This window comes from Salmo trutta, chromosome 25, assembly GCF_901001165.1.
Source record: "Salmo trutta chromosome 25, fSalTru1.1, whole genome shotgun sequence".
Taxonomy (NCBI): domain Eukaryota; kingdom Metazoa; phylum Chordata; class Actinopteri; order Salmoniformes; family Salmonidae; genus Salmo; species Salmo trutta.
Window position 1 is genome coordinate 22,323,797 of NC_042981.1, and position 16,600 is coordinate 22,340,396.

Below are 16,600 nucleotides of genomic sequence, written 5' to 3' on the forward strand. Positions count from 1 at the left end.
ACCCCACTCCCCTGCTTGTCAAAAAGACGGCATTATTCATTTTGGATTTAAAGCACTATTAGTGGGTGGGTGAGAACGGGAGGATCATTTTGATGCTGTCAAGATTTAAGACTTCATCTGGGAGTCTGGATTAGCGTTCCGTCCGCATTGCTGTTCTATTGTTGAGAGATTTAATTACTACATACACTTCTCCAGATCTGGTCTGTGGAATAACATGGATAATTCATCTGAATAGCATCACTAGAAACGTCCTCAATAGTTGAATCATGTTAATTTATATTTGCCCAAAATCTGAGTATTACATTTCAGTGATACTCAGAGAGTGACTTACAGTTAGTGCATTACTTTTAAGATTGATATGTGGTTGTCCCACCTAGCTAAGGCATAGTAGAGCTTGAAAGGGGGAAATTAATAGAAGTCACATTTGGGGCTAACTGCTGAGGGGGCTTTCTAGACAGAACAAAAATATAAATGCAACATGCAATAATTTCTAAGAATTCATATAAGGAAATCAATCAACTGAAATAAATTCATTCGGCCCTAATCTATAGATTTCACATGACTGGGCAGGGGCGCACCCAATTGGGAGCCAGACCCAGCCAATCAATGCATTTTTCCCTGCAAAAGGTCTTTATTAGAGACAGAAATACACCTGTTTCATCAGCTGTCCAGGTGGCTGGACTCAGATGATCCCCCAGGTGAAGAAGCCGGATGTGGAGGTCGTGTTTACATGTGGTCTGCAGTTGTAAAGCCGGTTGGAATTACGGACCAATTCTCTAAAACAAAGTTGGAGGCAGCTTATGGTAGAGAAATTAACATTCAATTCTCTCACAACAGCTCTGGTGGACATTCCTGCAGTCAGCAAGCCAATTGCACACTCCCTCAAAACCTGAGACATCTGTAGCACTGTGTTGTGTGACAAACTGCACATTTTAGAGTGACCTTTTATTGTCCACAGAACAAGGTGCACCTGTGTAATGACCATGCTGTTTAATCATCTTCTTGACACGCCACACCTGTCAGTTGGATGGATTATCTTGGCAAATGATAAATGCTCCCTAACAGGGATGTAAACAAATGTGTGCACAAAATCTGAGAAATAAGCCTTTTTTTGGCATATAGAACATTTCTGGGATCTTATTTCAGCTCATGAAACATGGGACCAACACTTTACATGTTGCGTTTATATTTTTGTTCAGTACAGACACTTAGACATAGAAGCCTGCACACATGCTGTGTCACCGTGGTAAGAATGCTAGCTCTACAACAGAGACCCCAGTAGTGGATAACTGGGTGATACACAAACTTCAATGACCTATACAGTATACATGCCCCTCCCATTATTTTTTCTAGTTTTTACTACAGAATTTCACATCCAAAAAAGCAAACGTCGGCAATCATTTAAAGACAGACTTGAGACTGTGTTTATTTAGATGGTATGTAATCTGATATAAACAAGGAGGTTTATAGGTGTGCACAGAGGTTTTGGAATAATTCAATGTGTGACCTTCAAACTCTAAAAAGTATTGGTCTGTGATGTTTCCTTGAAAAGAATGGTATAAGTCTGTATTAGATGTGCCTAGTATTGAGACCATCTATAATAACTACCTTTTCATTCCATTAGCCTATTCTACATACAGTACTGTGGCCTTCTGTATTCCTCACACAATCCACTTCCAACAAGCACCATACATCTTAAGGAACAACCCCCTCTTTCAAACCTGGTACAAAACATTATTGACCTTCTCCTTTTGGTTATCGATCTAGCAAGGCAGTGTTACCTTGGGTTACCATGAGTGTTATCATAACACATTCATACTGCTCAAGTCAAACTAAATGCTGTTGAAGTACTTATGAAACAGTACGTTTAAAAACACCGATATAGAACCATTGCACTAAGACTGTTTAGGGACCTTAGCTAGTCATATGAACTGTAAAAGGATGATGACTTCTTCACTGACCAATGGAGTGTAGACAAAATGACTAAGTAGCTTGCAATTGCAACAAAAACATTTCATAACCATCAGACAAATGACTTTCAATATTTTTTATTAAAACAATTAACATCCAAAATGTAAGGATGAAGCGGATTAGAATTTGAGGCAACTAGAATTTCAGTAAGAACTTAACAGTGCTCTCTGCAAGGTAAGGGTGTCAGTGCATTGTGACGGTTGGACAAATCCAAAATATAAGCGTAATAAACAAGACATATCCACACTGTGGGTGGTTTAGTTGCTTCAAATTGCTTGTAAGGAAGCCACGGTTACACACAATGAATGCAGACCAATATTGTACAATGCTGCTAGTGATGATGTGTCAATATGCTGTTTTACATATCAGAACAAAAAACTTTATATAAACACAAGTTAAACTATAAGTACAAAATGTGACCAAGGTTGGAGTTGAAAGGGTTACAATCAAAATTATATTTACAGGGATGATTCGACACCAATTACATTGTAAATTGTGGTAGAATTATCTGATTACAGTCTTATAAGCTTGTTACACTAGTCGAAGCTAATTTACAACGATATTGTAGTCTCTTACCTTACAATAAACCATCTGATCTCGTCCATACAACCAAGTGCTTCAATAACACTTAAGAAATGCCAACAGTGAAGCCTAAATGCTTGTTTTTTGTTTTATTCAACCTTTTGTAATGAAAGTGTATTTTGGTAGACCATGCACCTGAACCCTTGGTCACTTTAATGAATAGCTCACAGACTGTTTTGCAGAACATTAAACTTGGAAAACATACCATATTGGTTGAAATGTAAGCTTGCAGCAGTAGTTTTTAGAAGCAACATGAATGTCCTCCACACATTTGGCTAATACTATGTCTGAAATGAATGTATGCACCAATGAGCTTTTCAAAACAATATGATGCCAAATAGTCAAACGACAAAAGAGAGTGAAGAGCTCATCTCCTTTTGACAAGTTGATGTTCACATACTGGGGTGTACATTGCTGACTCTAAGTACAGTAAAATAGCCATCATATGATACGCATGTGTCATGTCATACACTCTGCTGCAGTTATATTCTCCTCTTCCAGCACCATATGTAAAGTCACTTCTTTGAGGGAGTTGAAGACCTGTTCCTTTTAGGGGGATTTGGACGGTGGTGGTGTGTGCGCGCGTGTGTGTGTGTGTGTGTGTGTGTGTGTGTGTGTGTGTGTGTGTGTGTGTGTGTGTGTGTGTGTGTGTGTGTGTGTGTGTGTGTGTGTGTGTGTGTGTGTGTGTGTGTGTGTGTGTGTGTGTGTGTGTGTGTGTGTGTGTGTGTGTGTGTGTGTGTGTGTGTGTGTGTGTGTGTGTGTGTGTGTGTTGGAGAGGGCAGTGACCATAGTCAGTCATTTCCATGGTGTTTCACAGTAAGGTCAAGGAGTACTTTGGGAGCAATAGAGGGAGTAAAAGAAGAGTTAGCCGTGAAACATTTGCTCTCAACTGTCTCATCTGTGTTCCCTCCCTCTTTCTCTCCCCCTTCCTCGTCATCAGATCTTCTTCATTAGAAACAAATAAATGTTACCTTCGTTACAATAAATACAAATAATGCAATCTGAAACCCGTCCTATGGCGTCTGGCACGCTTGGTGGACCCCTCTCCCCAAAGTTTAACACTTATGCTTCATGGCCAGCTGTGGAGAGGAAAAAGAGAGGGGAAGGGACAAAACGAGAGCACGTCAGCCATGTGGAGATATATAAACATCATGCAGTGACTAAGTGAAATGAGAAAGCAATTTAAGTGAACATTTCTTCAACACCCCCTATGGGGTTCCCCAAAATAATTGAAACAAAACACAATAAGATAAAAAATCATTTCTGGAAACTGCAAAAACAAAAATAAATTCCGAAGTTAGCTAGCACATTAAAATCCTACCACCAACAAATAGAAGTAAAAGAACCTCATTGATACTACTTTGTTTCCCACCTGGTGGAGGCTAAAGTGGTTGGCATGGTGAGTAGTAGAACAAGGACAAGCAGGGTCTATCCTCTAGGCAGAAAGGAATAATAGCTATTAGGGTGGTGTTATTCCCCAGGCGTTGGTAAGCGGCCCACGCCCCAGTGTTTTCATCAGGAAGTGACTGGTCACTCAGACTTCATCTCATTAAAGAGAGTTCTAGCGGGCTTGACTGGAGGCTCATTAAGGAGAAGGCCAGGTCCACCAATCTAAATCTCTCTCTCACACACACACACGTTTCAAAATAGAGGTGGGTGAAATCTTCAGAGCTAACAAGTGGGGGCAGCAGAGCTGCAGCACAGACCAGACGGCCATAGCTCCTTCTGTGGGGATGGTGAGAGCTCAACAGTGGCGCTAATGGACTGATGTCACACAGAGCCTCAGCAGGTGGGAGACACTGCAGAGACAGACTGACTGAATCTGCAGTGTTGTTTCCCGCTACAGGTCACCTTAACACTTATTGAGTCCACTACAAGATACCATATGTTCTCAACTTGAACTAAAGTATACTGGATCACAGGTAGAAAGAGGGAGACGTGGTGTCTTGTTCAATGGCATTTACAGGCGGGGAAAGTAACGCAGTTAGCAGATACAGGATGTTCCCAACTTTTACTTAACATCAACAACTGAAGAGGGGGAAAGATACATCTTTCAAAACATGAACTAAATATTGTTCAATGTTATGACCAGTCAGATAAGATGTTGCAGAATATATTTACTGTAGCTAGCTAACATCACCTTCCTACCGGTGGTTAACCATATACATTATAGGGTTGCATCTTTTAACAAACATGCTTTAGTGAGTGCAAGACTAAAACTGCAAGACAACTAATTAGTTAAATGGTTCACAAAATGAAGCATCTAATTGCTGGAGCTCAATGTGGAAGTGGATGGAGTGTCTTATCTGTATGGGGAGTTAGTGCCTTCAGAAAGAATTCATACCCCTTGACTTATTCCACATTTTGTTGCGTTACAACCTGAATTCAGAATTGATTAAAAAATCTCACCCATCTACACACAATACTCCATAATGACAAAGTGAAAAAATGTTTTAGAAATGTTTGCACATTTATTGAAAATGAAATACATAAATATCTAATTTACATAAGTATTCACACCCGAGTCAATACTTTGTAGAAGCACCTTTGGCAGCGATTACAGCTGTGAGTCTTTGGGTAAGTCTCTAAGAGCTTTGCACACCTGGATTGTACTATATTTGCCCATTATTCCATTCAAAATTCTTCAACCTCTGTCAAGTTGATTGTTGATCATTGCCAGACTGCCATTTTCAAGTCTTGCCATAGATTTTCAAGACGATTTAGGTCAAATCTGTAACTAGGCCACTCAGGAACATTGTCTTGGTAAGCAACTTCAGCGTAGATTTGGCCTTGTGTTTTAGTTTATTGTCCTGCTAAAAGGTGAATTAATCTCCAAGTGTCTAGTGGAAAACAGACTGAACCTGGTTTTCCTCTAGGATTTTGCCTGTGCTTTGCTTTATTCAATTTTCTTTTATCCTGAAAAAAATCCCCAGTCGTTGCCGATGACAATACCCATAACATGATGCAGCCATCACCATGCTTGAAAATATGCAGAGTGGTACTCAGTGATGTGCTGGATTTGCCCCAAACATAACACTTTGTATTCAGGACAAAAAGTTAATTTCCTTGCCACATATTTGGCAGTATTACTTAAGTGCCTTGTTGCAAACAGGATGAATGTTTTGGAATATTTTTATTCTGTACAGGCTTCCTTCTTTCCACTCTGTCAATTAGGTTAGTATTGTGGAGTAACTACAATGTTGCTGATCCATCCTCAATATACTCATATCACAACCATTAAACTCTAACTGATTCAAAATCACCACTGGGCTCATGGTGAAATCCCTGAGCAGTTTCCTTTCTCTCCAGCAACTGAGTTAGGAAGGACGCCTGTATAATTGTAGTGACTGGGTGTATTGATACACCATCCAAAGTGAAATTATGAACTTCCCCATGCTCAAAAGGATATTCAGCATTTCCTTTTTTATTTTATCTACCAATCGGTGCCCATCTTTGCGAGGCATTGAAAAACCTCCCTGGTCTTTCTGGTTTAATCTTCGCTTGAAATTCAATACTGGATTAAGAGACTTCACAGATAATTGTATGCATGGGGTAAAGAGATACGGTAGTCATTCAGAAATCATGTTAACCACTATTATTGAACACGGAATGAGTCCATGCAACTTATGTGATCTGTTAAGCACATTTCTACTCCTGCACTTATTTAGGCTTGCCATTACAAAGGGGTTGAATACTTCCAGAGCACATGCTCTCTATCTGGAACAGTGGGTCACCAAAGTTGGGTGATCCCGTTTTTACAGGAGGTTCAAGAAGCCGGGTCAAAGATAATTATAGTTACTTTAAAAGTTCGAATCACAGTCGTGAGTTAGAAGCGGAGCACGATTTGTATTTTTACTATTAATTTCCTTTACAACTTATTTCCTGTTTTTGCAGCAAAACCATATTATGATAATGGTATGGTTAATCAGCGGTTGATTAGTTCTCCTTGTGTGAGGGATACAGTTGGATTGAGAGGATGAGAGAAGCCCATGGAGAATAGCTGGGATAGAGAGAATAGATGGCGGAAGTAAACAATAAGTGAAGAGATGGGATTCTTAATAAGAACATCTAGCTAGTGAAACGCCCTGCTGGGCAGCCAGAAGCAACAAACTAACCACTTAGACTGAATCACCTGAGGATGGAGAACAGCATTTGATCTTTTTGCTGAGTTTAGAGCTCAAACTGAGTTTACAGAAAATCAGTGTGGGATGAATTGTTAGTGAAAGACAATGGGGAAATGTGGGTTACATAGTACCATTATGTGGTATAGCCTATACCTCTGGTAACATGTATTACTATTAAGGTTATTCTGTTCAGTTTATGTGGTTATGAAAAACTCCTCTAGCCCTTGTAATGTGGTATGATACACTGCATGGACAAAAGTATGTGGACACGTGCTTGTTGAATATCACATTACAAAATCATGGGGATTAATATGGAGTTGGTCCCCCCTTTACTGCTATAACAGTCTCCACTCTTCTGGGAAGGCTTTCCAATAGATATTGGAACATTGTTGCCGGGACTTGCTTCCATTCAGCCACAAGAGCATTAGTGAAGTCAGGCATTGATGTTGGGCAATAAGGCCTGGCTCGTAGTCGGCGTTCCAATTCATCCCAAAGGTGTTCGATGGGACTGAGGTCAGGGCTCTAGATCAAACCATGAAAAACAATCCCAGACCATTATTCCTCCTCCACCAAACTTTACATTTGGCACTATGCATTCGGGCAGGTAGTGCTCTCCTTGCATCCGCCAAACCCAGATTAGTCTGTCAGACAGTGAAGTGTGATTCATCACTCCAGACAAAGCGTTTCCACTACTCCAGAGTCCAATGGCAGTGAGGTTTACGACACTCCAGCCGATGCTTGGCATTGCGCATGGTGATCTTAGGCTTGTGTGCAACTGCTCGGTCATGGAAACCCATTTCATGAAGCTCCCGATGAAAAGTTATTGTGCTGACGTTGCTTCCAGAGGCTGTTTGAAACTCTGTCGTGAGTGTTGCAACCGAGACTAGGCGATATTTACGCGCTTTAGCACTTGGCGGTCCCATTCTGTGAGCCACTTCGCTGCTGTGCCTAGGTGTTTCCACTTCACAATACAGCACTTACAGTTGACCGGGGCAGCTCTAGCATTGAGGAACTGACTTGTTGGAAAGGTGGCATCCTATGAAAGTCACTGAGCTCTTCAGTAAGGCCATTCTACTGCCAATATTTGTCTATGGAGATTGCATGGCTGTGTGCACGACTTTTACACCTGTCAGCAACGGGTGTGGCTGAAACAGCCAAATCCACTCATTTGAAGGGGTGTCTACATACTTTTGTATATATAGTGTATGTGAAGCGTGACTATATACACTGCTCAACAAAAATTAAGGGAACACTTAAACAACACAATGTAACTCCAAGTCAATCACACTTCTGTGAAATCAAACTGTCCACTTAGGAAGCAACACTGATTTACAATAAATTTCACATGCTGTTGTGCAAATGGAATAGACAACATGTGGAAATTATAGGCAATTAGCAAGACACCCCCAATAAAGGAGTGGTTCTGCAGGTGGTGACCACAGACCACTTCTCAGTTCCTATGCTTCCTGGCTGATGTTTTGGTCACTTTTGAATGCTGGCAGTGCTTTCACTCTAGTGGTAGCATGAGACGGAGTCTACAACCCACACAAGTGGCTCAGGTAGTGCAGCTCATCCAGGATGGCACATCAATGCGAGCTGGGCAAGAAGGTTTGCTGTGTCTGTCAGCGTAGTGTCCAGAGCATGGAGGTGCTACCAGGAGACAGGCCAGTACATCAGGAGACGTGGAGGAGGCCATAGGAGGGCAACAACCCAGCAGCAGGACCGCTACCTCCACCTTTGTGCAAGGAGGAGCAGGAGGAGAACTGCCAGAGCCCTGCAAAATGACCTCCAGCAGGCCACAAATGTGCATGTGTCTGCTCAAACGGTCAGAAACAGACTCCATGAGGGTGGTATGAGGGCCCGCCGTCCACAGGTGGGGGTTGTGCTTACAGCCCAATACTGTGCAGGATGTTTGGCATTTGCCAGAGAACACCAAGATTGGCAAATTCGCCACTGGCGCCCTGAGCTCTTCACAGATGAAAGCAGGTTCACACAGCACATGTGACAGACGTGACAGAGTCTGGAGACGCCGTGGAGAACATTCTGCTGCCTGCAACATCCTCCAGCATGACCGGTTTGGCGGTGGGTCAGTCATGGTGTGGGGTGGCATTTCTTTGGGGGGCCGCACAGCCCTCCATGTGCTTGCCAGAGGTAGCCTGACTGCCATTAGGTACCGAGATAAGATCCTCAGACCCCTTGTGAGACCATATGCTGGTGCGGTTGGCCCTGGGTTCCTCCTAATGCAAGACAATGCTAGACCTCATGTGGCTGGAGTGTGTCAGCAGTTCCTGCAAGAGGAAGGCATTGATGCTATGGACTGGCCCGCCCGTTCCCCAGACCTGAATCCAATTGAGCACATCTGGGACATCATGTCTCGCTCCATCCACCAACGCCACGTTGCACCACAGACTGTCCAGGAGTTGGCGGATGTTTTAGTCCAGGTCTGAGAGGAGATCCCTCAGGAGACCATCCGCCACCTCATCAGGAGCATGCCCAGGCGTTGTAGGGAGGTCATACAGGCACGTGGAGGCCACACACACTACTGAGGCTCATTTTGACTTGTTTTAAGGACATTACATCAAAGTTGGATCAGCCTGTAGTGTGGTTTTCCACTTTAATTTTGAGTGTGACTCCAAATCCAGACCTCCATGGGTTGATAAATTGGATTTCCATTGATTATTTTTGTGTGATTTTGTTGTCAGCACATTCAACTATGTAAAGAAAAAAGTATTTAATAAGATTATTTCATTCATTCAGATCTAGGATGTGTTATTTTAGTGTTCCCTTTATTTTTTTGAGCAGTGTATATATATATACACATATATATATATATATACACATTACCATTCAAAAGTTTTGGGTCACTTAGAAATGTCCTTGTTTTTGAAAGAAAAGCACGTTTTTTTACCATTAAAATATGAAATTGATCAGAAATACAGTGAAGACATTGTTAATGCGCACCCCATTATTTATTTCTACTTTGCACTTTCTTCTACTACAAATCTACAATTCCAGTGTTTTACTTGCTATATTGTATTTATTTTGCCACCATGGCCTTTTTTTGCCTTTACCTCCCTTATCTCACCTCATTTGCTCACATTGTATATAGACTTATTTTTCTACTGTATTATTGACTGTATGTTTGTTTTACTCCATGTGTAACTCTGTGTTGTTGTACGTTGTCGAACTGCTTTGCTTTATCTTGGCCAGGTCGCAATTGTAAATGAGAACTTGTTCTCAACTTGCCTACCTGGTTAAATAAAGGTGAGAAATGTTTGTAAATGACTATTGTAGCTGGAAACAGCTGATTTTTAATAGAATATCTACATAGGCGTCCTGAGGCCCATTATCAGCAACCATCACTCCTGTGTTCCAATGGCACGTTGCGTTAGCTAATCCAAGTTTATCATTTTAAAAGGCTAATTGATCATTGGAAAACCCTTTTGCAATTATGTTAGCACAGCTGAAAACTGTTGTGCTCATTAAAGAAACAATAAAACTGGACTTCTTTAGACTAGTTGAGTATCTGGAGCATCAGCATATGTGGGTTTGATTACAGGCTCAAAATGGCCAGAAACAAATAACTTTCTTCCGAAACTCATCAGTCTATTCTTGTTCTGAGAAATGAAGGCTATTCCCTGCGAGAAATTGCCAAGAAACTGAAGATCTCGTACAACGCTGTGTACTACTCCTTTCACAGAACAGCGCAAACTGTCTCTAACCAGAGTAGAAAGAGGAGTGGGAGGCCTTGGTGCACAACTGAGCAAGAGGACAAGTACATTAGTGTGTCTAGTTTGAGAAACAGACGTCTCACAAGTCCTCAACTGGCAGCTTCATTAAATAGTACCCGCAAAACACCAGTCTCAAAGTCAACAGTGAAGAGGCAATTCTGGGATGTTGGCGTTCTAGGCAGAGTTCCTCTCTCCAGTGTCTGTGTTCTTTTGCCCATCTTAATCTTTTATTGGCAAGTCTGAGATTTGGCTTTTTCTTTGCAACTCTGCCTAGAAGGCCAGCATCCCGGAGTCGCTTCTTCACTGTTGACGTTGAGACTGGTGTTTTGCGGGTACTATTTAATGAAGCTGCCAGTTGAGGACTTGTGAGGGGTCTGTTTGTGCTTTTCTTTCAAAAACAAAGACATTTCTAAGTGACCCCAAACTTTTGAACGGTAGTGTGTGTGTGTGTGTGTGTGTGTGTGTGTGTGTGTGTGTGTGTGTGTGTGTGTGTGTGTGTGTGTTTCACCTTGTGTGCAGTGACGGCGAACTGCTCAGCACTATTCTTCATCTCCCCTGTTTTCTCCTCAGCCCTGCCTAAGCGCTCCCCTCGCTCGTTCAGCGCCTGGCTGGCCTTCTGTACAGCGCTGGTCACACTGTCTGCTGCCGAGTGGAGTATACTGTTACCTGGAGAGGAGGGCAATATAGAGACAGAGAGAAAGAGAAAAATGAGAGAAGGCGGGAGGGGATGGGATAAATATAATCAATTATATATTGCCTTCTATCTAATCACTATCAACAAAATAACTCTATGCAGCGCTACTGATATGAGTTTGGTAGAAATCCCCTGCTTTATAAGATAATGCTGATATTTCATTCAGCAACCTTGGCCGGACATTGATTATTGACAAGGAACAGGTAAAAAATAAGGTTACTCCAAATCAGGAATGCCAAGGAAGCCAGCTAATGAGTTTTTCTACAGAGATTGGTTTCCTGTGAGAAACGAGCCAATGAAATGAAAAACCTCATCACACTCCTCATTTGCAAAGCTTAGTCCAATGAGGTCTATCACGCCAATTCTCTCAAATTAAACTGAAACAACCTCACTACTTGAAAGTGTACCAAATAGCTCCAGGTGTTCCTCTTTTCTTTCGTAAAACTTTAGTTCTCTTTTCTTCCTCTCAAACTGAAGTGAGATAATGGCGGATAGGGGAGGGAGTGTGTCTGACAATCCCTGGCGGCACAACTGTGTGGATGAGAGGAAAGAACAGAACAGTCTTCCTCCGATAGCCCCGACCCTGCGGATGTTTCAAACTGGCAAGCTATTAATCTACACTCTGGACAGCGCGGCCTGCCGTCGACCCACAATGCTAACAATCGTTGCTTTTGGTCGGGGACCGCCGTCTCCTCAAAGCTTTCACTTCAGAGCCATTACCCTGACAGTGCTTTATAATTATCGCTTTATGTGGTGATATATCCAAGAGAGGCGCCAATTTAAACAGTTAAGCATTGTTTTTGCTTTGAAGTGTCTTCTATTGTTGACCTTGCTTGGGTTCTTTTGTTGTCTGGGAAGGAGGACAATGGAATTGTTTTTTCATCAGTTGTTCCAAAGTTGTGAACGAGCCATTCTTCAGCAGAACTGGGGACTGGTACTGCAATGTTCTGTATGCACAATGGACAAAAAGAAACACCCCAAAAATATATTTTTTTTAATTAAAAAGAGGCCAGCTCTAACAATGTGCTCCTCTCAACTTGCTGGCTGTGGAAGGAATAGAAATACAACGGAACTCAAAGTAACTGATGCTTTCACTGTTAGAAGAGGATGGCCTCTTGGGGTTACAGTTCAGGACAAACATCCCATGCAATGACACTTACAAATGTAGATCCTTCGAACAACAAATGCAGATCCTTTGAACACTCCCAAACAGGGAAACAGATCCCAATCAAAGGTTTATTCACATGCTCCACTAAGGCAGTTATTTATCTTATAACTTGTCCTTATGTGGGTAAAACGAAGCGTGAATTAAAAGTAAGAATCTCGGACAGTCATTTTAACATGTCTTCCCAAACGGAATCCACACTGTAGAGTGTATACAGGTAGGCTGACTGACTGATAGATAACTGGCAGAGTTGTGGTGCAGTGGGGTAGATGACAGCCCAAAGCAGATGGGATGCCAGCTGGTCTTACTCTCCTCTCTCCTCTGCTTTCCTTCAAAGGAAGTTAACTTGATAAAGTCAAAGCCGTCCACTCACACAGACCTACTGGGAGGAAGAAAAGCTTTCCCCGGTTTCTCTCCCAGACAGGCTAAATCACCAATAGATAGATAGCGGATTTGCCCTTCCCTCAAGGCTCTGGATTTCATTACAGTCCAGGGAAGGAGAAGTGTTTATTTAGCATCTTCCTCACAGTAGTGAAAACGAAGTACTTGTGTTGGGACACAGGTGTCAAGTCTTCCTCTATGTCTCCCTCCAATCCCTTAAAAAAACTCCTCTTCCCCTGAAAACAGAGAAGGAGGGATGAGAGATCTACTGAGAGAGAGCCCAGAGACATCCCACACACACTCTTCCGTCTCTTTCTTGCTTCTCACTTGTTTCCCTGGGCAGGGTGATTCCGGACTGGCTGCTGGTTGAGTCCCCTCCTATGGTGAATGTCATTAAAGAGAATAGCAGGGAGGCAGGTTGTGTGGTGACTGTATGGCCCTGGGTCTTTACTCTGTAGAGTTGATTTAGGTGCCGTCATGCTGTAAGGGGGATTTGTAGGAGTGAGGCATGGCATGGTGATTCAACACTGTCCTCGGATTCTGTTGAGATTTCTCTTCACAAGAACATGGGGGAGTGATGCCTTGCCTTTAACAAGCACCTCTGTTTTGTTTTTTTGGGAAACCAAGGCAATCTCCGCTCATTGCAAAATGCCACTTCAGTGTTAAAGTCGGGTGAGAGAGCTGGCAAAACAAATTTGGGCGAAGTGTTGCTTTGACATTTGTTTTGATAATGTACTTCTGTTTGGCTAGTGAGTTTTTCTGAAATGGGGCTTTCGTAAAGAATTAACTGACTATCCCTGTGAAGGAACCTGACCTTCCTGAGTCAGTGTTCTATGTCCCAAGGAACTACTTCAACAATGCAGGGAGAATGTGTTTCTACACTCCCATGATATCAACATAATCAGGGCGCGCCTGTAAAACAAAAGGGGACAGAACAAAAGACAAAACCCTTTTTCCGCAACAAAAGTGAAAGAAAAGTCAAATGCCCCATCAAGTGATCACAGGTCAGGCCAACACAATGTAATGTTGTGAACACAGAACGATTTTAATCGTCCTAATGATGAGGACTGTCAACCGCCATTTACTGTCAAAGCCTGCTTGATTGGTTATGTAACTCACCCAGTTCAGACAGTCACACCAATGCACACACACACACTCAGGCATATATTCTTACAGGGACACACATGCTTACAAGCTCAAACACACTCTTGCATAAGCCTACATATTTTCTATATCTTAAAAATGCAAGCTCAAGCAGAGTCAATTACCATCCAGTATGAATTGTGTGCCAGTACGCTGCCCTGAAGTCTCGGTGGGTGTTAAGAGAAAAGGGGCTAAGAGACACTCTCCTGTAGAGTAGCAGCACCATCTACTTATCTGTACATTATACATTTTATCAAACACTTTCCATAATAGTTATGACTAAAGGCCTTTGTTGTTGTTCACCTTAAACTAGTGCTACTTGAAAATGTAACAGTTGTGTACAGTAGGGTTGTCTTGGCTGTGTGCTTAGGGTTGTTGTCCTGTTGGAAGGTGAACCTTCACCCCAGTCTGAGGTCCTGAGTACTCTGGAGCAGGTTTTCATCAAGGATCTCTGTACTTTGTTCCGTTCATCTTTCCCTCAATCCTGACTAGTCTCCCAGTCCCTGCCGCTGAAAAACATCCCCACAGCAAGATGCTGCCACCACCATTCTTCACCATAGGGATGGTATTTTGCCAGGTAATGAGTGGTGCCTGGTTTCCTCCAGTTGTGACGATTGGCATTCAGGCCAAAGAGTTTAGACTTGGTTTCATCAGATCAGAGAATCTTGTTTCTCATGGTCTGAGAGTCTTTAGGTGTCTTTTGGCAAACTCCATGCAGCCTGTCATGTGCCTTTTACAGAGTGGCTTATGTCTGGCCACTCTACCATAAAGGTCTGATTGGTGGAGTGCTACAGAGATGGTTGTCCTTCTGGAAGGTTCTCCCATCTCCACAGAGGAACTCTAGAGCTCTGTCAGAGTGACCATCGGGTTCTTGGTCAGCTCCCTGACCAAGGCCCTTCTCCCCCGATTGCTCAGTTTGGCTGGGCGGCCAGCTCTAGGAAAAGTCTTGGTGGTTCCAAACTTCTTCCATTTAAGAATGAGGGAGGCCAATTTGTTCTTGGAGACCTTCAATGCTGCAGAAATGTTTTGGTACCCTTCCCCAGATCTGTGCCTCTACAAAATCCTGTCTCGGAGCTCTACAAACAATTCCTTCGACCTCCTGGTTTGATTTTTGCTCAACTGTGGGACCTTCTATAGGCAGGTGTGCGCCTTTCCAAATCATGTCCAATCAATTGAATTTACCACAGGTGGACTCCAATCAAGTTGTAGAAACATCAAGGATGATCAATGGCAACAGGATGCACCTGAGCTCATTTCAAGTCTCATAGCAAAGTGTCTGGAAACTTGTGTAAATAAGTAATCTGTTTTTTATTTGTAATACATTTGCAAACATTTTCTAAAAACCTGTTTTCACTTTGTCATTATGGGGTATTGTGTGCATATCGATCAGGAAAAAAATGAATTTAATCCATTTTAGAATAAGTCTAACATAACATTTGGAAAAAGAGGTCTGAATACTTTCCGAATGCACTGTACAGTATATCTACCACAGTCATATACCCTTGAAAGTGCCTCAGCTATGGCATGTTTGTTTGTCTGTAAGGAAACCTTCTCTGGTGATAGTTTCAAAGCGCCACTGAATAGGCATTTTTCTTGTCTGTAAAGGAATGCCGCTTCTGAAGCGGAAATAACGCCCATCACTAGGAGGACAGAACTGTCAATCCAATAATCTCGAGCAGCCTGCGCATAGACCACACTCTCCTAAGAAAGTACTTTAGAGTTTGTTAAATACCATGAATTCCCAATACATTTAGTAGAATGAAAAAATAGGAGAGAGAAGAAAGATCAACATAGACTGGGGTAACCAACACAGGATGAACTTAAGTGTCACCACCCAACAGGATGGTATCACACTGGCACACACCGCTACCGCTGTGCCCACCAAAACCCCCAGCTGGCAGCAGGGAAACCAACCGCCATACTATGCCCTCCTATACAGGTTAGGAGACAAATCAAATCGGATATTCCCAACTCCTCCTTCACGTATCTGCCATTTAATTCAAATGCAAATCCTGACATTAACTTCTAACCTGAGCTGCCCGCTGCTCTTAATACTGTGTTAATCCTCGTTCGACCCTGAAGTTAAAGTAATTAGGAAAAACAGGGAAGATTCTTCTGACATTATCAGCATGGAGGAGGGAATTTAACCTTGCTACAGTAGCTAGTAGGGCGGTTGCCCTTTCGTTTCGTCACTGCTCTGCTGATAGGGATGCAGCAGTCAGGAACTGGGGATGCTAATGGAAACAAACATGGAACATTCTGCCTCAATGTACCATAGAGACACTGTCTGTCTAATTGAGCAAATTGCCCACATGAAAGTTTAAAGAGGCGATAAATGTCAGTGTAGAACAATCTGGCCTTAATGACCATGTATTCTAATAATCTCCACCCGACACAGCCAGAAGAGGATTGGCCACACCTCAGAGCCAAGTTCCTTTTTAGGTTTCTTCCTAGCTTCATGCATTTCTTGGGAGTTTTTCCTAGCCACTATGCATTCACGTCTGCATTGCTTGCTCTTTGGGGTTTTAGGCTGAGCATCTGTATAAGCACTTTTAACAACTACTGATTGATTGATTGAGGGTTGCATATTATACTGAAAAACCATAACCCTGTTCATAATTGCCTTGTTAATATTAGTTCAAGAGGAATTTGAGCATTAATTGGTATTGAGGTGAATATAGAAATTCATGGTAATTTTGTGACTGTACTTAGGGCTGTAACAGTAACTGGATAATCGTGACATTGGCGGTCTTGGATGAAGACCGTCATGAAAATGAAATAACCATCAAAACTGTATAAAAAACATTTG

General features: G+C 42.4%; 1 protein-coding gene across 4 annotated transcripts in view; it reads right to left on the reverse strand.

The window, feature by feature from the left end:
- Positions 1–2,032: 2,032 nt before the first annotated feature.
- The window catches only part of LOC115162162 (syntaxin-binding protein 6), a 127,631-nt gene continuing 113,063 nt past the window's right edge, over positions 2,033–16,600 (reverse strand). For all 4 annotated transcript variants that reach the window (XM_029713194.1, XM_029713192.1, XM_029713191.1 and 1 more), the window contains 2 exons: positions 10,917–11,074; positions 2,033–3,632 (listed from right to left, as the gene is read on the reverse strand). In XM_029713194.1, the coding sequence (XP_029569054.1) occupies positions 3,609–3,632; positions 10,917–11,074 (182 nt within the window). In that variant the 3' untranslated portion in view covers positions 2,033–3,608. The remainder of the gene's footprint in view (positions 3,633–10,916; positions 11,075–16,600) is intronic.